Below are 21,786 nucleotides of genomic sequence, written 5' to 3' on the forward strand. Positions count from 1 at the left end.
CAAAAGTACCAACAGTGGAAGAGATTTTACTATTTTTTTCCCCATAAAGGAGCTTTTATTAGCATGATTGTCCAAGTCACAGTGCATCAAACAAAAACTTTACATGGACATGTCGGGATTTACCATCAGTTGACATTTTCAAAATACTCTTTTGATCCTTCAGGGGTTGGTTTGATCTGAAATCAAAAGGAAAAACAATATTGACTTTCAATTTCAGAGTCTCAACAAATTAATATGGGCATGTTAGAATAATTTCCACTCACTGTTGGCGACTTGGGAGTCCAGCTTGCTGGACACACCTCACCGTGGGTCTCCACGAACTGGAAAGCCTTCACAAGACGAAGGGTCTCTTCAACACAACGACCCACTGGCAGGTCATTTACGCTCATGTGTTTCACCACACCATTTGGATCGATGATGAACAGACCCCTAAGAGGAAAGTTGCAGGTAAATGTAAAATATCAGGAAAATTAGGCAGCAATATAATTTCATTGGGTCAATTCAGGTCAGCATTCACCCTGAATGACTTTAAATGGCAAGGCTTGTGCCTTGACTTTGAACTACAAACAGGAACAAAAACACCTACTTCCTGGCAGGACGCTTTAATAGTTTACATATTGAGTTTATCAAATATTTCACAGTAGTAATACTGCTGAAAATACTGTTTGTACCTCAGAGCAATGCCTGAGTCCTCCAGCAGTACGCCATAGTCTCTGGAAATCTGCTTATTGAGGTCGGAGAGCAGAGGTATGTGAATGCTGCCCAAGCCTCCGGTCTGCAAGACAAACGTCAACACCATCTTAACAACGGTCTATAACGCTCAGGTAATACGTCAATTACCACACTCAACATACAGTGCTGATAAAACGGTATTTTCCCCTTCCTAATGCCCGATTTTGCCGGGGTATTAGTTGCTCAAAGTGTGGCGGTAACCTATTTTTTTTTAAACATTGAAATATCTCACAAAGACAACCCAAGAAAATATAAAATGTTTCAAAATTCTGAGTGCCACGTCCCCACGATGACACGGTGGGACATTATTCCAGTCACCGGATGCTTTATGTGAATATATTTTCATGGATGAAACGTGTAGGCATATGAAAGATAAAAATTAGTAGCATGCATTTTTCCATACTTTTTCTTGCATTGTATCATTTTGGAAAGTAAGAAAAAAAATTATCTGTTGACAAATGCCATTGGCAAACAGTATTTTTGCCCAAAAATAAAATAGAAAAATCTAAAAGCAAAACAAGGTTTTCAAACAAACTGGGGCATTCATTTATGTTCAACACTAATACAAGGGAGCATACCTTGCGAGGTGTGTTGGTCCACGCTAGGTGTGTGAAGTGAGAGTCCACAGACACACCCACTACCTCGCAGTTGATGTCATGGAACTCATTTGCCTTGTCGCTGAATGAGATTATCTCTGTTGGGCACACGAAGGTGCTACAATAAAGCAAAGACAAAGAAACCATTTTAAAGTATAGTACATAATTAACTTAATCTATTTATGGCTCAGGCATGTTGCCTTGTGCAGTATTTGGTCAGTAAACATATTTTCATCCTTAAAATGTTGCTTGACGAAGGCTCACGTTCCAACATTATATTGCATTTGTTTTTTCTATGTTGCATTTTTTCACCATTTGCAGGGGGGTCTAGAACATAGCCCTCACAATAAATTGAGGTTCACTACATTTTAACCCCTGCCATCAATTTCATTCTATGTAACTGGGTTCACACAGGTTTAAGAACTTTCAGTATCAAAGTTCTATCGGCTTTTTCAGCAACATTCTTTTCCTGTATTAATTCATCTGACAAGCTAACCATTTAGTCAGATAAATGGTCTGGCCTTTGTCATTATGGAAATACTTGTCAAAAACACAGGACGCTGACAGAGCACAGCATGGGAGGTTTTAAAGTTTGTTGGAGGGACTGGCAGAACTCACAAATCCAGTGGGTAAAAGAAGAGGACCAAGTATTTGCCCTTGAAGTCAGCGAGGCTCATCTCCTTGAATTCCCCATTCTGGACCGCTGTGGCTTTAAAAGCAGGTGCTGGTTGAGTGACTGCAGCGATCCATCTGCTCGAGCCTGAGAGAATGAATATGTTACCTACTTAAGGCACTGTGAACTCGGCACTACTTTGTGCTAAATCTGTACAAAATCTAATTTTTCAGTTAAGTGGCCACAGCAGAAATGGACTGATGACACGAGTACATACTGGTAGAGAAACAGGCCCTGTGAAGTGCAGAAGCAGACACAATTTGTCCAGCTGCAGCAACTCCTTGTCGACATGCGACTGCAACTCTTGCCTAGAAATAATAGTCATGATTAAACATGCAGTTACACTTGTGTGTCACCGGCCTCTGTGATCGTGTGCCATAATTCGTGCATCTGTGTTATTGTAGATTTATAAGACATCTTTTTTGACACAGCCAATTTAGTGGTATCTTATCTTAATTTTGAGGCACTAAACTGAGTGCTTTCAGTTTAGTACCACGTTGTGCCACATCATGCCAGGAGCTGGAGCCTATCACAGCTGACTCACGCAAGTGTCCCATCAGTGACAATAATAATAGTAATAATAATACGTAGAGTGATGACTACTTCTGTAAAAAAAAAAAAAAAAAAAAAAATGGCAATATGGTTGATGGTCAACTGTTGCGCATTTTCAAAAGACCTGCGCACATTCTATTTATATTCAGTTTCGTAACCAATTGACTTATCAGGAGGTAAATTATGGAGGCAAACTCAGCGACTATTCCGTATTTTACATTTCCAGATGCGAAATCGAAATGCAAGTGAATATTTTGACTGGGTTTTCACTTGGTTATCGAAATGTAAAATACAACGCCAAGTGGTCATCAACCAGAAATTTGCCCTCATGTTCACCGTTGTAGCTCGCAAAGTGCAGCAGCATGTCAATACAACCTAAGAAGGCCTGTCACGCATTCGTCAACAGCATCTCGAGTGACATTACTTACAGGTGAAATGAAAGCAAACACAGCGTGATACAATTTAGTGTAAAGTCGTGAACTCACAGACGTCCTGAGTAGACTTCCAATGCTGGCTGCCATTTTGGATTATGTCAGAAGAGTGCGGTTGGACGTTACTACATCGCGCATGACCGAATTATATACGACAGTATAGTATATAATTGTACTATTATTGCTGTTGTTGTTATTCAGTACAAAACTATGTTGAAATTAAAACAAACAAATACAATAAAATTAAACGAAATCGATAAAAGAGACTTTCATGTGCTCACAGAACTGACAAAATATCTTTGCTGATATTTTAAACATGCAGCTGGATATTTTTCAACTTGAGTTGAATATACAGAATGGGATACACGTCGTACAATTTGACGCTTGTGTTACTGCAAATTAAACATAATCTCATTGTCAACATGGACGTTTACAGTTTTCAACTTTCCGACCGACCCTGAACAACAATGGTCACGTGATTGAAAACGGAAGTAGCTCTTACTTGACCTCAACATGTCAGACGCTTCTGTTTGAATGTGAGAATATTTTTGTGTGTATCTTGAAATGAGAGCCCCCCTTTAGTGATTTTAGAAGAAGCAATTTCAGTACTGGTATAATGGATGCCAATCTATTGTACTGGAAGAACCATGGAGAGGTAAATTAGCAAGTTAAACTTCTTCAGCATCATCATTTCGTAAAATAACCCTTCCATTTGTAGTAGGTATATTATGTAGCTTGTGCATTGTATAATTTGCGTGAATATTTACGTGGAAAGGGTTATCCAGTATATAGATACAGATTGATTCCAATGATGAACATGTGTTATTTTCAGTCTGTATTTAGTCGCTTAAAGATCTGGGTAAATCTTCTGGATCCATCCTTTCTGCTCACATCAAACGTGAGTATCAGGAACCTTCAGTGTAACAATATTGGACAGTATTGTTGGGAAAATTAAGCTTCAAATTTGCTTCATGAACCAGTTGTTGTATTTTTGGACTCCTCCAGATGGCACTCTGTTCAACATTGGGCTGAAAGTACACTGACTTGCCATTCATCCACCCCCTTCATTTAAACCGAGAGCGCCATTGAGAAGAGTAAAAAATAAATAAAAAACAACTGGTTCCTGAAGAAAATTTGAAGCTTCATTTTCCCATCACTACTGGAAAGTGATGTACCACAAGTGGTGAACTGATGAGCCCGCTCCTCTCAGGCAGAAATACAAGAAACCTGCACCCAACTCAGAAATGCAGAAAAATTCAACCAAAAGGTCAGATACGCTCAGTGTTCGCTTGTCTTTTTGACACAGTAACTGCTACACGTACTAATTTTTCTGTTTGCTTTTACTGCCTTTAGGATGAACATGCATGGAACATCTCCCTTGTAAGTAATGCGAGAGACCCATCCCTGTTTTAGTTGCTAGAAATATTGTTTGGCCTATCTTTGTTGTGTAACATAATTTGGGCTTGTAATTCAATCAAATGTTTCTACATCATTCATGGTCTTAGAATTACAGTTCATAATCATGTTTTAACGATCAGTTTGTCTTAACAGTCATCCATCCATGCTGATTCTGGTTCTGTGCTTCCACTAGTTTTCCGCTCTCCAGGTACATTATGTACACACGCGCGCACACACACACACACACACACACACACACACACACACACACACATGCACGCACGCATGTGCGCTCGTGACGGCACGGTGATCGACTGGTTAGCACGTCCGCCTCACAGTGCAGAGATGCAGGGTTCGATTCAGGCTCCATCCTTGGCTTTCCTGTGTGGAGTTTCCATGTTCTTCTTGTGCCTGCATGGGTTCTCTCCAGGTACTGTGGTTTCCTCCCACATTCCAAAAACATGCATGGCAGGTTAATGGAACACTCTAAATCACAGGTGTCAAAGTCAAGACTTCCTCCTTTTTTCAGAGGCTCAGAAGTATTTGGACAATTTGGACTCTTGACTAACAAAGAGGTTATTTGGCCCCATGCTCTTACCTTGTTATTTCCAAACAAATGAAGCCCATGTAAGTCCAGATTCAGTCGAAACTGAGTTGCCTTTTGGCAGCTGTTTGACTCGAGCAACATGAAGTCTGAGGATAGCACTCAATGCAAACAAAGGAGGCCATCATGAGAATATAATAACAATATCTTGCAGATCGAAACCTTTGATGTGGCCAAATCAACAAAGTGCCCATCAGCCCAACAACATTGAGATGGCCTGAGAGGCTGTAAAAGACAACCAAAGCACACATTGGTGTTTATTGATAAAGTGACTGCTGACAAGTACACGAACACAAAACAGTATTTGTGAAGTGCATAGGGCTGTACTCTCTACTCACATTCAGCCACAAACTGCAAAGCTCCCTTTCGAAGAAGTTTGAGTGCTTCTAATGAACGCGCCTGTCTCTTCTCTTTCCAGCATTTTTGCCATTTACAGCTCCTTTGGTACGTCCGTCATTTGTAATAGTCTGGCACTTGTTGGAGGAATATTTAAAAATGTCTCAATTTTCAGGTGGTTGCCAGCTTTTTGCCACATAAAAATATCAAACCAACTTTGTTCTGGCAGGTATGGGACTTACCATATTAAACTCTCTTTTCTAAATTGTGTGTTGCATGCTACTTGATTAACATCAAATGCTTCATTTCAGTTTTTGCTACAAAGTTACACTGCCGGTTTCAACTATGCAAACAGAAATTGCTCCTCAGAGAAGGTAATGTATTTTTTGCAAGACTGTCATGAAGCCCAATATACTAAGTGACTGCATAAGACCTCCACTTTGACAGTTGCAATCAAATGACTAATGAACGAGGAGTTGGCACTTTTTGCTTATCTGCAGGGTCAGACGCCGTCTCCAAAACAGCTCCTCTTGATAGCAGGCACAGTCTCGTATGCAACATGCGCGGGGGTATGTACAGCAGTTATTGTACAAATCAACTGTCGATATTTTTGTTGTGTACCTGTAAAAGTCACGACCACAACGTTGGGTGCACCTGCACAATTCACTGAGATACAGTTCAAGGGCTAGAGCGCAAGATATGTTCTACAACGCTGTCACGAAGTGTAAAACTCTTTATCTTCGACAACACAGATTTTTTTTAATGGACTCATTTAAGTATACTGTACTTTAGCGTACAACTGATTATCTTTGACAACGTAGATTTTTTTTTAATGCAGCTCATATAAGTATACTGTACATTATGCCTTTTTCTGATACTTTATGTCCTTTCGATGTTGTAAGTTGTTTGAGAGATTGTAGATTGTGATAATATCCTGCACTTTTTGGTTGCAGGCCCTTCCTCAAATTATTGTGAACCGACTAGCTATCAGAAGTCTATTCATCCAAAATTTCTTTAGGTTCTTCGCAACAATCCCGCTCTCAGGTTTGTCATCTCTTAAAATAAAAGCAGTTCGATAAATACATATATATTCATTTAGCAACATTGCCGTTGGTGGAAATCCTCATCTCTACAAACCCATTATTTTTTAGGATTTTTTTTTAAGTTATGAAAACATTGTATCATTTGACACTCACAGCAGCCTATTTTCAGAACTTTAGATTCGTTAATTTTGTTTAGCTCGAGGGGACTGACTAACAGGAAGTAATAATTAGAGAAAAAAAATATGCAACTGACCCAATTTGTCACAATAGGATGGTAAGATATTTCAGAGCATAACATGTTTTGTCTTGCCAGCTGCTCTCGCTTTCTTCAACGTGTTTACTGTCAGAGGGGAGGAATGTCAAAATGGTATCCAAGTGTTCGATTCCAATGGGAATTCTGTCGGCCTATCTAAGGCAGCGGCTGAAAAGGTAAGAGAGTAAATCTCAAAGCTCCGTGTTGTTTATCCTCATGATTGCTCTGGTATGTTTGTCAGGCTGTGATGGAAACTGCATTGTCAAGAGCAGTACTGTTTGGCACAACTGCTGCTGTTCCTAATCTCCTGGTTTCAGTCTTACAGAGGTCAGCTCACTCTAATATGAATCATCAGATTGAAATTGGTGAATTAAACAAATTCTCTCATGCAGAACAAGAATTTTCCAGAAGAATGCGCTGCTGGTCGCTCCTATCCGTCACATCAGTGTAGCATTTGTCCTCGGCCTGATGATCCCACTTTCATTCAGTCTCTACCCCCAATTGGGGATGGTAAGATTCTGGACGTCCTCTCGACTGAATTTATCGACATGAGCTCAGCCGAGACTGACCTTGTCCTTCCAGATAAGGAAAGAAAATGTTGATGAAGACCTACAGGCCAAGGTGGCTGAAGAACAGTTATTCTACCACCGAGGACTTTGAGCAAGTTTAATACAACTGAACCTAGTAGGGGGGGGCCCGGTGGTCCAGTGGTTAGCGCGTCTACCTCACAGTGCAGAGGTACCGGGTTCATTTACAGCTCCGACCTCCCTGTGTGGAGTTTGCATGTTCTCCCGGGCCTGCGTGGGTTTTCTCTGGGTACTCCGGTTTCCTTCCACATTTCAAAAACATGCGTGGTAGGCTGATTGAACACTCTAAATTGTCCCTAGGTGCGAGTGTGAGCGCGGATGGTTGTTCGTCTCTGTGTGCCCTGCGATTGGCTGGCAACCAGTTCAGGGTGTCCCCCGCCGACTGCTCGAAGACAGCTAGGATAGGCTCCAGCCCCCCCCTCAATGGATAAGCGGATCGGAAAATAGAGGATGGATGAACCTAGTCGGCTCGGGTGTAAAATGAGTAAGCAGCACATTGTTTTTTTTTTAACATTACATTTAATTAATAAAGGAAGAATATTCAGAGCATCAATCAATGCCGAATACAAACCTGCTCATACAAGTAAATGCAACCCTCCAACATTATATCATGAATTCTATGCACTGAACTATGTAATCAAATACTGAGGCACTTAACTGTCCTTCTGGCAAATGTAGACCACAACCCAAGTACTTATTAGAAACATTTAAAAAACCTGAACATAGAGACAATGCATTTGTAGGTATAGGCAATGATCTGTTAACAAGATAACATGAAATGAAACACTTGTTTCAACAAATCTGAAATGGTTAGCAAATGAATAGAAAAACTGACTTGGTTTAAAATTGTTGTATCATTATTGTTAGCACTATGGCAACCAACCCAAAGTTTGTTTGTTTGTTCATTTTTTTCCCCCAAAACTGATGTGAAAAATTGACTGGCAAATACGTAGTTTATTATAGTTTCTGCCCATGCATGAGGTATGAAGATAAAGAACCCAGTAACTTTTCTATTACTTGCTTGTTGCTGTCACTGTGTCTGTGAGCTGGCGCTTCATCGTTGTGACAACACAGTTCTGATAATTTTGATTGTAACTGCGCCTAGCACCCAAATACCTCAACTCTCCTCCCATGGAAAAGAAACCACCACTTTCAAGCCATGGTCAAACTGAAGAGCACTACTAAATTTGAAGCAGAGTCAGATTAACGTTTGTGTTAGGTGAGTGCAACATACTTGGCTGACAGAAAGAAGTACTGACTTCATGGGTGAAAATGCTTTCATTGTCTTGATGGGCACACACACTCTGGGCTCCACTTATGCATCTGAAGGCGCTTGGTGGGCCTTATCGCTCCTCTCACAGTCATCATGGCAACAAAAGCCTTCAGTTACGGAGGAGCTGGTGCGGTTATATGTCACTGATTTTCATGAGGCAGGACTGCTCCCTCAAAACAGGCTTAAAATATGTCTGGTGTATTGTTTTTTTTTTTTTTTTTATTCCGACAAGGAGCTTAGGACAGACATGTTTTAAAATGTTGTCTTTTGTCGAAAATAATTCATTCTCTTTTTAATAGCAAATATTACCGTTTTCTGCTGAGCATCAATGAGGCACAGTGACCTGTTGTAAGACATACAACAAAGCCATACGAGCAGATGCAACTTAATTTCTGGATCTGCATCAGGTCTTGGAATTTGAGGTCAGTAAGAACATTTTTAAACTCATACCTCATCTAAAAATAAATAAATAAGCGCCGCATTTGGCATACTTTTATTGTCATATCCAGGGTCTGCTAAAGTGACAGTTGTGCCCGCACTGTCATCGCCCTTTTGGATAGCATCTGAAAATCTGTCAAAATCTTATAAAAGTCTTACACCAGTAAAATCTGCTCAGCGGCAGCCAGATGAAACAGGAAGTTTTCCGTCGCTGGAGGGAAATTTTGCTGCTTTAAATGTTCCAGAGTGATTTTAGAGCCTTCACATTGATCAGCCAAGGTCCCCAAATGAGCAAGAATCTGTTTGGTTTTCAAAGAAATGTCCTGCAATTGAGAATATGGGTGTCACACTTGGGGAAAAAGCGTATCCATTCCTTACAGCTTAAAAAAACAAAAACAACTCTCACCTTAATGACGTGACTATCTGACCTCTCTGTGTCTTCTGCAGACTGGAGAATAAGATGGCCGATGTCCTTGTGTAACTTCCCCATCATCATAGCCTCTGTGTTGAAACACCAGATTATTTATTGTCATTTCCCACTCCCTGCGGTCAAAATGCTCACGAATGCGGAACTATTGTGTTACTTTCTTTACTAAAAGTTTACAGCACCTTTGGCATTCTGTGACACAGTGATGATGCTGTCTGGGAGATTCACATACACATCAAACAGGTCTGACCTGTTGCTCACCTCTGGATCGACAAATCCTGCTATATACCCTGTCAGGAAAAAAAAATTGCACATCAATAACAGATCCCTGACCATGATAAAACAAAGATTACATTGATCCGACCATTGCAACACCCATCCTACCATAATTCACTGAGCTAAACTGCTGGGTTTTTTTTAACAAGGTTGATTCTGCTGAACCTATCGGTTAAGGGGAAAAAAGTCATATCCTTTAAAAAAAAAAAATTGTGACCCTTTTTCTTCCCCACCCCTAAAAATATAGTTCAATCCCCCATTTATTCATACTCCGGCCAAATGTTGAGTTAAAGTGACTCCTTTAGTTGCTGAAATGTTGTCTTCTTACTAGAAAGGACACAAGAACATGACAAAAGACGTGTTGGAAATCACAACATTTTCAACATGTCGGCGGCAACGGTCAATCGGCATTCGAGAGCGTATTTTCGCACGCAGCCAAATAAAATAAAAAAGAACACACACACACACACACACACACACACACACACACACACACACACACACACACACACACACACACACACACAGCGTGGTGATATAAATAATATGGAATAATGTTATTGTGGTGTTTGGGACCAGAGAGTGTACAACGCGGTTTTATTTGTTCCGTATTTAGCTGCGTTTCAGGTGTGTGGCCGGTGCGTGTTTACGTAGGAACGGCAAATTCGCTCCTGACACTGTTTGTCTGTCGACGATGACTATTGGCGGACTGGGCCGGCCTGAAATACTGACGGCAGCTCACTAATGGACTGATGATGCCCACCTCTGGTGCTTTATTTACTAGAATTTATCATTAGAATCAGGGAAGCCTGTTAGACCTTCCTGTGTGGAATGCGCATGTTCTCCCTGAGCTTGTGTGGGTTTTCCCAAGGTATTCCAGCTATTAAGTTAATTGAAACTTTAAATCCCACATAGGTGTGAATGTACTGTAAGTGTGAACAGTCGTTTGTCTGTATCTGTCCGGCGATTGGCCAGCAATTAGTTTTAGGGTGTACCCAACCTTTCACCCAAAGTCACCTGGATGGACCCCACTTTACCTGCTATTCATTGAATAAGACAGCATTGAAAATGGATGAACGAAAGCAGGAAACTTTTTTTCACCTGGGCATTTACTGAGATGCTCCAGTTCAGTATCAGTCAGGTGCACATATGGATGCAGAATAGACCAGTCTTTCCTGTGCCACGATAGAGCAGGAAGCACTCTAAAAGACAAGATTCACAGTGTGAACATGCACAGCTAAAATTACCACAGCCACCACTAGAGGGAAATAATAATTACATTTTAAATGAAATATTAAATTTACCTTGTGAATTCCAACAAGGCTTCAATTCGAGGATGGTGCACAGCGATACGCTTTTTCAGTATGACAGCGGTGTACAGGATAATGGTCTCCATGCCAAACTGAGACACCACATCTGATACAAAATACAGGTGCACATTTGTCTGTGTCTTACCTCCTATCTATTTATCTACAAACACTGATTAGGAGAAAAAAGTTAAAGTTAAGATGAGGTAATAATGGTAGCAATAATGCTTTATCAGCTTGATTTGGCTTCTTCAGTTACTAGTTTGCAATTATTACAGAACAATAACCCATAATCCAAATGTTGTTTTGAATAAGATAGGATCACGGTTTTCTTCTTTTTAATGCCCAAATCTTTTCTCTGGGTTAAATTGGTAGAAGTTCAATGTGTCACTCCATCCCAGGAAATCCAAATATTTTACCTCACTTCCAATTGAAATCAAGTGATGGTCTATTACTGAAATGAAGCAGAAGTCACATTTTGCATCCCTACCTTTGATTGATCCTGCCAGGAAGGCCTTTCGGACATCGTAGTCCTTGGTTAAAAATGAGCCATTCTCTTCACTCTGGCAAATACCTTTGGTGAGAACAGCGATGTAGACCTCCATCATTTTCACCGGACTGCCATATTTGATGTACATCCTGAATACCAAAGATTTATTAAAGGTGTTCCTCCCAAATTGTGCATTAGTTCACTAGCTTTGTTACATGCACAGTACTGTACCTGCACAGTATTCGATTGAGTGCGGCATATTTCTCAGGGTTGAAGTCTTTTGCTGTAATAACCACTGACAAATGAGTGACCTAGGAAAGGGAGAAACAACTGTATGTATTTAAGAAAAGCAACTGCTGCACCTTTGTTGTTATGAATGAGCAAAGTACCTTCTTTAGAGGTGTAGGCTCCTGTACCTCCAGTGTGCTGATATAGTACCAAGAACGACAGAATTGGCCAAATACAAATGTGTGAAAATCTTCGTTGTTCTGTGTCAGACAGCACTTGCTGAGCAGGACCTGTCTAAATTCGGAGCCCACCGCAGGATAGCACCAAACCCACAGAGTGTCCCCGTTCACGTCTTTTTCTGGGGACAGCATGGGACATTTTAAATGGATGACTCTTGTGAACACACTTGTACACACTGAGGCAATGGTGTAGCGACAAGACAGAACATGAGAATTCCGCTATGGGAGCAATTTAGTTCACACTGCTATCATGTGATTCTACAGCACAAACTGCCTGCGCGAGTCACTAATCTCCCATGAAAAAGAACAGAGGTAAAACATTGGCTTGAGAACGTTAACTTACCAATCAATCCAATGCTTAACATAGACTGTGTTTCAGTTGCTGCCATATTCCATTCCCGTAGAGTTTAAACAAATCACTGATAAAATTGGGGGGCACAAAATCGCATGAAGATGCGACTGTCAAGCCGCGAAGCCTAAAAGCTATTCAAATGCAAAAAGCTCGAAGTGGATGCTGCAGTCAAGTGATTAGATCAAAAGCGCGATGACATTGACGAGTTGTTTCTATTACCTCTGCTGTCAACCACTTTTCTGCTCTGTGCTTATTTCTTCCTTTTTCCGGGTCAGGAGACCTAGGCTGACAGGCCTCGCATAACCAATCACATTGTGGGCGTAAACGATGCATTCCAGGCTACGTCTAAAATATTTTTTATGATAGAATTGCCGGCCTAATCCTTTACCAATAAAAGGTATTTAAAATCAATTCCGTTTTCCCTCATAGATATACAAATTTCTGCAACAATAGAAAATACAGTAATGCATATTTCATTTTGTCTGCATTACAAACCTGGGTCATGGGGTCTCTTTTAAGTGCAACTGCTATTTGGCAACCCCAGCAATCCAGTTGGATGTCTCAATTACTTCACATTTGACTTATTTTGGATTGACACGGAGTCAACACTTAACATAACTAAGACTTCACACTTGTGACATTTGAGTGTCGACGAACGAACAAAGGACGTACATACGGGAATTTTAGAGTCATTCAGAGTTGCCAGATTGTGTGAAACCCCCTTTTAGATGTGAATTTTTCTTCAGGCACGTCTTTCAAAGTTGCCGAAAATATTTTTTGGTATCAAGAACTATTCTAATATCTATATCCTCTGTAACATTTATCGTAAGTACACTAATTCAATGTCCATCATGTAAACTGCTGCTTTTGATGGGGGACAGCGCCTGATGCACTTGGCAACCTTAGTAGGCCGCTCACGAGGTTCTTCCTTTCACAGGCACCGACGTCTCCGTGCATGAACCCGTGGCCTGGATGGACTGGTGGATTCTTTCAAAATTCCTATAAATTCGGCGATTTGAGTAGACAAGCAAACCATCAAGATGCCGGCGTACTTTCAGCGCCCAGAGAATGCTCTGAAACGAGCGAATGGTAAGTAGAAATAATTTGACGCGGCTGACGCAGCGGTTAGCCTTGAGCCGCCTCGTCACCCCTAACGGTGCCAATGCTAATGCTAGCTAGTGAATGGCGCGGAGGAAGTCACCATGAATGTTTCAGCCAGTTAACGAGCAAGGCCGTTGACGTGGATTGATGAAAATTAAGCCCAGAGACCATTTGAAGTTGGACAGTCAAACTGAATGATGCCTTGTCAAGTTCCTAAAGTAAAATTTCTCCTTTCGTTACTGGTGACGATGTATATGCTAATGTTTTCTCCCTTTGGGCCCTGCTGCCTACTGAAAAATGTCATTTGACGAGAGGTGATGCAGCACTGCCGAGTTGATTGTCTGTTTACACAGTCATTCCATTTTTGTGTAATATACAGAATTTCTGGAAGTTGGCAAGAAACAACCTGCATTGGATGTTCTGTACGATGTCATCAAGAGCAAGAAACATCGAACATGGCAGAAGATCCACGAGCCCATTATGCTCAAATACCTGGAGCTTTGCGTGGATCTTCGCAAGAGCCACCTGGCAAAGGAGGGTCTCTACCAGTACAAAAACATCTGCCAGCAGGTTAGGTCGTGGTGTTTAAGTGGTGTGTCCTCTTGTCTTAGCTCTTTAGGGGTTAAAGTGTTTTTTTGTTTGTACTATCAGGTGAACATCAAATCTCTCGAGGATGTGGTTAGAGCTTACCTGAAGCTGGCGGAGGACAAGACCGAAACGGCTAAAGAGGAGTCTCAGCAGATGGTCCTGGACATCGAAGATCTGGACAGCATCCAGACTCCAGAAAAGTGAGAAAGTTTGTTTCGGTTTTAAGTTTTGGTTTATTGGTTTTACTTAAAATAGTTAGTCTTATTATTTTGGGCTTTGTTGTCTACATTCAGTGTGCTCCTGAGTGCTGTGAGTGGAGAGGACACTCAGGATCGTACTGATCGTCTGCTCCTAACTCCATGGGTGAAATTTCTGTGGGAGTCCTACCGCCAGTGCCTGGACCTTCTACGAAACAACTCCAAGGTGGAGCGCCTTTACCATGACATCGCCCAGCAAGGTACCGTTAACGTATTTTTTAATCTCATGTTCAAAGGGGCAGATTGTTAAAAGAGAAAATCTGGTCTGTTTATTGCTCACATGGACAAAACTATGTTCTCACTGGAGTTACCTCAGCACGAATCACCACTTTAAGGTCTCTCTTTTAAGATCAAGCGTTCGGAAGCAAACTCCTCTTCATCAAGTGTGTTATCTTTTTTGCAGCATTCAAGTTTTGCCTTCAGTACACCCGAAAGGCAGAGTTTCGCAAGTTGTGTGACAACCTGCGGATGCATCTGGGTCAGATTCAGCGACACCATAACCAGAGCACTGCCATCAACCTGAACAACCCTGAAAGCCAGTCCATGCACCTGGAGACACGCCTGGTGCAGCTTGACAGTGCCATAAGCATGGAGCTCTGGCAGGTCTGTTTCTCACAGAAGAATATATAAATATCTCGTTCACTTTGAATCCTGTGAAATCTAAAAGGTGGAACACAATCTGTTGTGGTACTTATGAATATAAATACTGGAAATGGAAATAATCTGAAATAAGAGGATGCCATGTTTCGCCTCTTATCTTTCTGCTACGCGTAACCGAAGGCGACAAACTTGGCGAACATAGTTTTCAACAAAATGACTATTGCTTGTGTAACAGATGCAATGCGAACTACATAACTTGAGGGAAGGTCCTAATGAGCTGGAAGCCGTTCGGGATAAATATTGCTGAAAAAATTGGTAATAGGCTCGCAAAGTGTTGTCTGTCTAAGGAACTGTAGTGCACATGCTTCAAAATGCAATCTTCGAGCTTTGGTCACTGCATACTATTAGTTTACAACTAGATGGCACTAATTTCTACACAGTGTAACTTTAAATTTGTAAGGTCACCCTCACGAATAGCGTGTTCCGCTGTATATGACAAATATTAAGAAACGCTGTGAAATATTTGAAGTAGCCCATTAATGATACCTTAAATGTTCTGTAATGTTGCAATTTTTTTCAGATAAAGGTGCAATGTGAAAACATTTTGTCTTTCCAGGAAGCATTCAAGGCTGTTGAGGACATCCATGGTCTGTTTGCTCTGTCCAAGAAGCCACCCAAACCACAGCTAATGGCCAACTATTACAACAAGGTGTCAACTGTGTTTTGGAAGTCCGGAAATGCACTTTTCCATGCTTGCACCCTCCACAGGCTTTATCACCTCTCCAGAGAGATGCGCAAGAATCTCACACAAGAGGAGATGCAGAGGTATCTTTATTTTATTTTATTTATTTTTTTAATAAATACGTTCAGATTTGTATAAGATTTATTCTGATGAAGACAATTTAATTATAAATACCTACTTACTCCACCTTCAGGATGTCTACCAGAGTCCTCCTGGCTACTCTCTCCATTCCCATCACCCCTGAGCGCACAGATATCGCTCGGCTGTTGGACATGGATGGTATCATTGTGGAGAAACACCGCCGCCTGGCAACTCTCTTGGGCTTGCAGGCGCCACCTACCCGCCAAAGTCTGATCAATGACATGGTGCGTCGTTTGTATGAATGTTTTCTTAAATATTTTAGATTGTGGAGTAGTTTTACATGATTATGTTTCAGAGTGAGTTTGTGTTCTTTTTGTTGATGTTGTTTCATTTGAAAAAACTGCAGCATACAGTACAGGTATATGAACAAAATACAGTATAACAAGACGCGTCACAAAATTAGGACTAGTTGCTACAAAATGAGACTAGTAACAGACCTGGTACCTTTTGTTTCCCCTCACTCACTGTCTCTATCTTTACCTCCCCTCAATCACCACCCATGACAGCGTTGCTCATCTGATGTCGTGCAACGAACTTTTGAAGCCAGCCACGGGACGCTTTGAAGTCCTCGATGCCCATAGTTAGCACTATGGAACTCGCCTTTTCTCCAATTAGCGGTCCAGTTAGCGGAAGGTTTTTAGCACGATCACAGGTAAAGCAATCCAGGGAACGTTCGTTGACTCGACTGTCTGTCGAGCCACAAGTAATTTACTCCGAGCAGTTAATCGGATGCGTTCCACTCTCTCTTCCTCGGTTATTACCCTTCCTCTTCGTTTGGATGCTGCGATCTACAGGACGTAAATGTAAATGAATGAAATTAAAAAAAAAAAAAAACTCGCGATTCCACTAAAACTCATGCCAATAGAGTCACTGACATGTCGCCGTTTTGGATCCAATGAGAGTAAATAGCGGCGTGGACACAGTTATTCTATAGTATCGAGTGGGACTTGCTTGAGTTTGCGCAACTGTGGGCTTCCGTATGAGTTCTGGGTACCAGAACTTCCGTTGTTCTGAATCGTTTGTTAATGTAATATCGTAGTCGAAATTTTAATGCATAGGTTTTTATTCCGGGTGAGGGAATTTCCGTTTGACAGAAGTCCGTAGGTGGGACTACTTACTGTATTTGATAGTGACAGCCCTACTTGAAATCACAACGTAGACCATATTGAATAGTGCAGATGGGCATAAAATTGTGGCCAGTCGTGTAATGTGTAAGAAGAAATCAAATCAGTTTTATCTTTGTACATTGTCTACATTACAATATTGAATAATTGGTGAATTCCCCGTGGAGTATATATAATGTGGTCATATACAAGCATGCCGCTTAACTTTGTAAACCTCTTGTCTTGGTGGTATTGAAAGACATTATTTTGTTCCTTCCAGGTGAGATTTAACTTGTTGCAATATGTAGTACCTGAAGTAAAAGAACTTCACAACTGGCTTGAAGTCGACTTTCATCCTTTGAAGCTGAGTGGAAGAGTAACCAAGGTAAAGCATTTGAGAGCAACAAACTTCGCAATATCGTAGTTTTTCCACAAGTAGAATATTATAAAATGCATACCGTGTGTATGCCTTGTGTTGCCTTTGATAATTTCCCCATTCCCACCCCAAAATCTCCTTTGTTCTGTTCACAGGTGCTAAATTGGGTGAAAGACCAAGGTGAGAAGGAATCTGACCTTCAGCACTATGTCCCTCACCTGCAAAGTAACACCATCTTGCGTCTCCTGCAACAAGTAAATTAAAAACAATGTATTTCCTTGAAACCCTTTGATTTTACAAGCACATCTTTGCTGTGGTAGTTTCATATTTTGTGTCCATGATAATAGGTCGCGCAGATCTATCAGAGCATTGAGTTCAGTCGTCTGGCCTCCCTTGTTCCATTCGTGGATGCCTTCCAGCTGGAGCGCTCCATTGTTGATGCTGCCAGGCACTGTGATCTGCAGGTAAGGTCATGATCACATCGCACACTGGCGCATAGAAGTGTTGGCTATCATCATCAAAATGTGTTCCCTCATGAAGGTTCGAATTGACCACACCTCTCGAACGCTGAGCTTTGGATCGGACCTTAACTACTCGACTAAGGAGGATGCTCCAGTTGGTCCTTTCTTGCAAAACATGCCCTCTGAGCAAATAAGGAACCAGCTGACTGCGATGTCTGCCTCTTTGGCCAAGGCCCTGCAGGTCATCAAACCTGCCTCCACACTGGTGAGCTCAGTCTCTTCTCGCACAGTCACTTGCCACTTTCATCGAAGTCGCCACCGGCTGCATTTTAGATTGCAAGACAAAAACACATTGAATAGCAAAAATGATAATCACAGATTTTTTTTCCAGTAATTGATTCGCAAGACGGTCAAAAACAAAACTGTACTTGGGCTAGATCCATGGCATCTACACATGCTTGGGTTGTCTGAGATTGAGGAAAGCTTGGTGCTACTTACACCGCAGCAGCTAATTCGCTAGCAACGAGCTTTGGCTGGCTACTAGTGTGGCTAAACTCGTCGCAGTGTCGCTCCTAAAAGGTAGTCATTGCCTCCGTGGTGGTGGATAAGCAAAACTTCTGACGAGTATCATCATGAAGGGATGATGAGGAAAGATGGAAAAGCAGTGCTAATTCCAAATCTAACCTCAGATTCACAAATAATCTTGAAAGAGCAGAATTAATTGCTTGGGTGTACAATTTGAAATGGCAAATTAGCAGGCAATTTAATACTCGTCTTATTCACTGCACAGCTCAACCGGATGGAAATCGGAAATGAATTTTGTTATGGTATATTTCAGCCAGGAGGAGTGGACTATAAGTTTAAAAGTATTAATATAACGTTTTTGTTATCAATAAAGTTCTTTGTCCTTTTTCTCAGTCGTCACAAGTTTTGACTTCTGAGGTCTGTTCAACAAATGTTCTCAAAATTACATTACAGTAGATTTTTATTTATTAGTTTAGCTTTGCTAAAAGAGGGCTGGGTGATTATAGAAAAAAAATAGGAATCACGATTATTTTGTTTCATATTGAAATCAGGATAAAAATATATATTCATTGATTTCAAAATTTATTTATACAACTACCAAAACTGAACTACATAAAACTACTATCCTAGCCTCATGCCGATTTATGCCTGCACGTCAAACACTTTGACAAATTCTTACAAATGTTGCAAAGCCAAAAAAAGGCTTTTCTTTGCTAAATGACCTTCATATCCTCACATTTGAACAGATGTGGCATAATTCCCCTTGATTCTTAAATAGGTTTTGTATTCTTCAATGCAAAATGTTAACTTAACCATACTTTTCTCTTTTAGCAAGAGCGTGAGGAGCAGAGCCAGCAGGCCATAGCTGCTTATCTGAAAAATGCCCGCAAAGATCATCAGCGTATCCTGGCTCGCAGACAGACCATAGAAGAGCGCAAGGAGCGCCTGGAAAGCCTAAACATACAACGTGAGAAGGAGGAACTAGAGCAGCGGGAAGCCGAGATGCAGAAGGTTCGCAAGGCAGAGGAGGAGCGCCTACGCCAGGAGGCTAAGGAGAGGGAGAAGGAGCGCATTATGCAAGAGCATGAGCAGATCAAGAAAAAGACGGTGCGAGAGCGGCTGGAACAAATTAAAAAGACTGAACTGGGAGCCAAGGCCTTCAAGGATATTGACATTGAGGTAAAGTCGAGTCACTACTGCTGCTTCATATCATCTCCGTATTGGAGCAGTATATCGTAATTTTCACGACGATGTCTCTAACATACCTTTTGGCGAGCAGGACCTGGAGGAGCTGGATCCCGACTTCATCATGGCTAAGCAAGTGGAGCAGCTGGAGAAAGAGAAGAAGGAACTCCAAGAGCGCCTGAAGAATCAGGAGAAGAAGGTAAGGCTGAGATGTTTTACTTGTGACACCACTCACCGTTGTACTGGACTCACTCTCTCTCTCTCCGCAGATTGACTACTTTGAGAGGGCAAAACGACTTGAGGAAATTCCTCTTATTAAAAAGGCGTACGAGGAGCAGCGAATTAAGGACATGGAACTGTGGGAGCTCCAGGAGGAGGAACGGGTTCGTTGGAAGATAAACTACTGTACACATTAAGTCCCTTCCAGATTCTACAAACTTTTTTTGTTGTTGCAGATCAGTAATATGAAAGTAGAACGGGAGAAGGCCTTGGAGCACAAAAAGCGCATGTCTCGCATGATGGAGGACAAGGAAAACTTTTTGTCCAAAATAACTGCTGCTCGAAGCTTCATTTATGAGGTGAGATAGAATGCCTACATTGGTTTAGTAGTAACATAATATAAGCACACTTTTTATGTGTACTTGGATTTTTCTTTTTGTAGGAGAAACTGAAAGCATTCCAGGAGCGCGTTGTGGAGGAAAGGAAGAATCGTCTTGAGGAAAGGAAGAGGCAGCGTAAAGAAGACAGACGTAAGGCTTTCTACCTCCAGAAAGAGGAAGAAGAACAGCGTATCCATGAGGAACAACTCAAGAAAGGTAATGAACATTTATATATACACTATGACGCTCAAACCAGAGGGTAGTTGTGGACGATTCCACTATGAAATATATGGAGCTATTTATTGGAAAGCTGTATCTTAGAAGGAAATTGTACATTTACAATACCGACGCATTCATTGAAATGTACTGTTGGTAAAATGACAACAAAAAAGTAATTGCATCATACCCTCTTGAACTGACTGTACCATAGTGAATCGTAATCCCATTGAGTTGAATCAAATCGTTCCGACTTAAAATCGAGCTGTCCTTGAATCGTTTTGTACCCTCGAGAAACGTATGGAATTGTCGTTTGTGGGAAGTCACACACCCCTACTATTCAGTCATATCACACAGGCCTAATATATAGCCTGCGCAAATTTGAAGTCCTTTATTGTTGAATATTGCCATCGAATGTTGCACAATGTTTTGCAGATGCTTGAAGCAATTTAAAATATAAATGAGCTGTTGTTCATAAATGCTATCTATTCATAATTGTTCTGTGAAGCAAGTTCAGATTGAATTTTTTTTGCAGAATTTTGTCAAATTATCATTGAATGTTTTGAAAAATACTGATTTTTTTTTTCCTTCTCTCCCCCATACTGCCCACCTACACCAGATGGTTAATAAGATATCAAAACATATTTTTGCTTTACTTGTTTTATAGTTGAAGCCATTCTGTTTTGTTGGGTGTTGATCTTGAAACATGCATTTGAGAAAAGGTTAATAGTTTTTTCCCCCTTTTTAACTAAAACCTTTTTTAGTTTACATTGACTGAAGTTGGCTGCTGTTTTTCTCTTAGAACGTGAGGAGCGTGAGCGCATTGAACAGGAGCAGCGAGAGGAGGAGGAGAGAGAGTACCAGGAGCGCCTGCGCAAACTAGAAGAGCAGGAACGGAAGCAGCGTGCTCGTCAGCAGGAGATCGAAGAGCGCGAGCGCCGTCGTGAAGAGGAGAGGCGCATCCCAGATGAGAAATCCAAGGTTCAATTGTCTCCATGTGTTCATCAGTTATTCTAGATATTTTAGGGCCACATACAAACAGTATAGGCCATTTTATTGTGGAGTTATGTTCCAAGCCCCCCATCTCCTGTGATAAGTCAAAATCTGCTATGAGAGGCCGTATGACAACATTATTATCGTTTTACCCCTACCACACACTTGGCAATATACTGCATGTTTGCTGTACAGTCTTATTGTGAAGGATAAAGTTTTCATTGGTCGAAACAGGACTGGGGTGAGAAAGAGGAGGGAGGATGGCGGAAGCGCACTGAAGGGGAATCAGAGTGGCGTCGTCCTGTAGCTGACAGGTGTGTTTGCTGTTATACTCATTGGTTGCAGGAGTCTGTGCTCTTCTAAAACTTGGGCTCTCTCTCTCTGTGTAGGGATTGGAGGCAAGAGGGTCGTGATGACGACAAGGAAGAGAGAGATTCTTCTAAACGAGGAGGAGAGGCTCCACGTAGGGGCGGGGATGACAGAGGACCTCGTAGGGGCTATGATGATGATCGAGGTTCACGTCGGGGTGGAGATGACGACCGTCCATCCCGCAGAGGGATGGATGACGACAGAGGCCCACGAAGAGGTTTTGATGACGATCGCGGTCCCCGGCGCGGCTTTGACGACGATCGCGGTCCCCGGCGCGGCTTTGACGACGATCGCG

General features: G+C 41.5%; 4 protein-coding genes across 6 annotated transcripts in view; 2 read left to right on the plus strand and 2 right to left on the minus strand.

Moving 5' to 3' along the window:
* Window positions 1-20: 20 nt before the first annotated feature.
* prdx3 (peroxiredoxin 3) lies at window positions 21-3,163 on the minus strand. Its single transcript, XM_019881990.1, has 7 exons — window positions 3,039-3,163; window positions 2,219-2,309; window positions 1,947-2,088; window positions 1,311-1,446; window positions 672-775; window positions 264-429; window positions 21-176 (listed from the first exon to the last, which is right to left on the minus strand). The coding sequence occupies exons 1-7, from the start codon at window positions 3,072-3,074 to the stop codon at window positions 126-128; spliced, it is 726 nt and encodes a 241-aa protein (XP_019737549.1). The 5' UTR covers window positions 3,075-3,163; the 3' UTR covers window positions 21-125.
* A 129-nt stretch (window positions 3,164-3,292) lies between these two features.
* Window positions 3,293-7,313, plus strand: sfxn4 (sideroflexin 4). Its single transcript, XM_019881989.1, has 14 exons — window positions 3,293-3,639; window positions 3,817-3,882; window positions 4,195-4,251; window positions 4,338-4,364; window positions 4,536-4,590; window positions 5,405-5,430; window positions 5,498-5,551; window positions 5,634-5,696; window positions 5,823-5,891; window positions 6,276-6,366; window positions 6,679-6,794; window positions 6,860-6,945; window positions 7,011-7,128; window positions 7,201-7,313. The coding sequence occupies exons 1-14, from the start codon at window positions 3,601-3,603 to the stop codon at window positions 7,276-7,278; spliced, it is 945 nt and encodes a 314-aa protein (XP_019737548.1). The 5' UTR covers window positions 3,293-3,600; the 3' UTR covers window positions 7,279-7,313.
* An 826-nt stretch (window positions 7,314-8,139) lies between these two features.
* dennd10 (DENN domain containing 10) lies at window positions 8,140-12,513 on the minus strand. Of its 3 annotated transcripts, XM_019881986.1 has the most exons (9): window positions 12,227-12,513; window positions 11,806-12,002; window positions 11,648-11,727; window positions 11,417-11,565; window positions 10,924-11,035; window positions 10,721-10,821; window positions 9,526-9,633; window positions 9,323-9,417; window positions 8,140-9,239 (listed from the first exon to the last, which is right to left on the minus strand). In XM_019881986.1, exons 1-9 carry the CDS (start codon window positions 12,270-12,272, stop codon window positions 9,072-9,074), a joined length of 1,056 nt encoding a protein of 351 aa, XP_019737545.1. In that variant the 5' UTR covers window positions 12,273-12,513; the 3' UTR covers window positions 8,140-9,071. The 3 variants fall into 3 exon arrangements, with proteins under 3 accessions (XP_019737545.1, XP_019737547.1, XP_019737546.1); XM_019881988.1 differs by lacking the exon at window positions 11,806-12,002 and having other exon boundaries at window positions 11,417-11,500; XM_019881987.1 differs by lacking the exon at window positions 12,227-12,513 and having other exon boundaries at window positions 11,417-11,500; window positions 11,806-11,916.
* A 762-nt stretch (window positions 12,514-13,275) lies between these two features.
* eif3s10 (eukaryotic translation initiation factor 3, subunit 10 (theta)) overlaps window positions 13,276-21,786 on the plus strand; it is a 13,487-nt gene continuing 4,976 nt past the window's right edge. The window contains 19 exon segments of the mRNA XM_019881982.1: window positions 13,276-13,324; window positions 13,716-13,906; window positions 13,988-14,124; window positions 14,218-14,381; window positions 14,585-14,784; window positions 15,398-15,606; window positions 15,717-15,888; window positions 17,048-17,152; window positions 17,299-17,397; window positions 17,491-17,607; window positions 17,684-17,869; window positions 18,961-19,308; window positions 19,409-19,513; window positions 19,584-19,697; window positions 19,770-19,892; window positions 19,976-20,129; window positions 20,932-21,110; window positions 21,357-21,436; window positions 21,512-21,786. The exon segment at window positions 21,512-21,786 is cut by the window's right edge and continues 20 nt beyond it. Of these exon segments, the coding sequence (XP_019737541.1) occupies window positions 13,276-13,324; window positions 13,716-13,906; window positions 13,988-14,124; window positions 14,218-14,381; window positions 14,585-14,784; window positions 15,398-15,606; window positions 15,717-15,888; window positions 17,048-17,152; window positions 17,299-17,397; window positions 17,491-17,607; window positions 17,684-17,869; window positions 18,961-19,308; window positions 19,409-19,513; window positions 19,584-19,697; window positions 19,770-19,892; window positions 19,976-20,129; window positions 20,932-21,110; window positions 21,357-21,436; window positions 21,512-21,786 (3,007 nt within the window).

The sequence above is a fragment of the Hippocampus comes genome, unplaced genomic scaffold, assembly GCF_001891065.2.
Source record: "Hippocampus comes isolate QL1 unplaced genomic scaffold, H_comes_QL1_v1.1 scaffold36, whole genome shotgun sequence".
Taxonomy (NCBI): Eukaryota; Metazoa; Chordata; class Actinopteri; order Syngnathiformes; family Syngnathidae; genus Hippocampus; species Hippocampus comes.

Coding starts and splice junctions, on each gene's coding strand:
- sfxn4 (XM_019881989.1), top strand. CDS start 3,601: ATGGATGCCAATCTATTGTACTGGAAGAACCATGGAGAG. Junction 4,591..5,404: donor ACTAGTTTTCCGCTCTCCAG/GTACATTATGTA, acceptor TTCTCTTTCCAG/CATTTTTGCCATTTACAGCT. Junction 5,892..6,275: donor CGTATGCAACATGCGCGGGG/GTATGTACAGCA, acceptor TTTTGGTTGCAG/GCCCTTCCTCAAATTATTGT.
- prdx3 (XM_019881990.1), bottom strand. CDS start 3,074: ATGGCAGCCAGCATTGGAAGTCTACTCAGGACGTCT. Junction 2,089..2,218: donor CAGGGCCTGTTTCTCTACCA/GTATGTACTCGT, acceptor TCATTCTCTCAG/GCTCGAGCAGATGGATCGCT. Junction 430..671: donor GACTCAGGCATTGCTCTGAG/GTACAAACAGTA, acceptor CTTTCCTCTTAG/GGGTCTGTTCATCATCGATC.
- dennd10 (XM_019881986.1), bottom strand. CDS start 12,272: ATGGCAGCAACTGAAACACAGTCTATGTTAAGCATTGGATTGATTG. Junction 9,634..10,720: donor GCATCTCAGTAAATGCCCAG/GTGAAAAAAAGT, acceptor TTTTCCTGACAG/GGTATATAGCAGGATTTGTC. Junction 9,240..9,322: donor CAGATAGTCACGTCATTAAG/GTGAGAGTTGTT, acceptor TCTCAATTGCAG/GACATTTCTTTGAAAACCAA.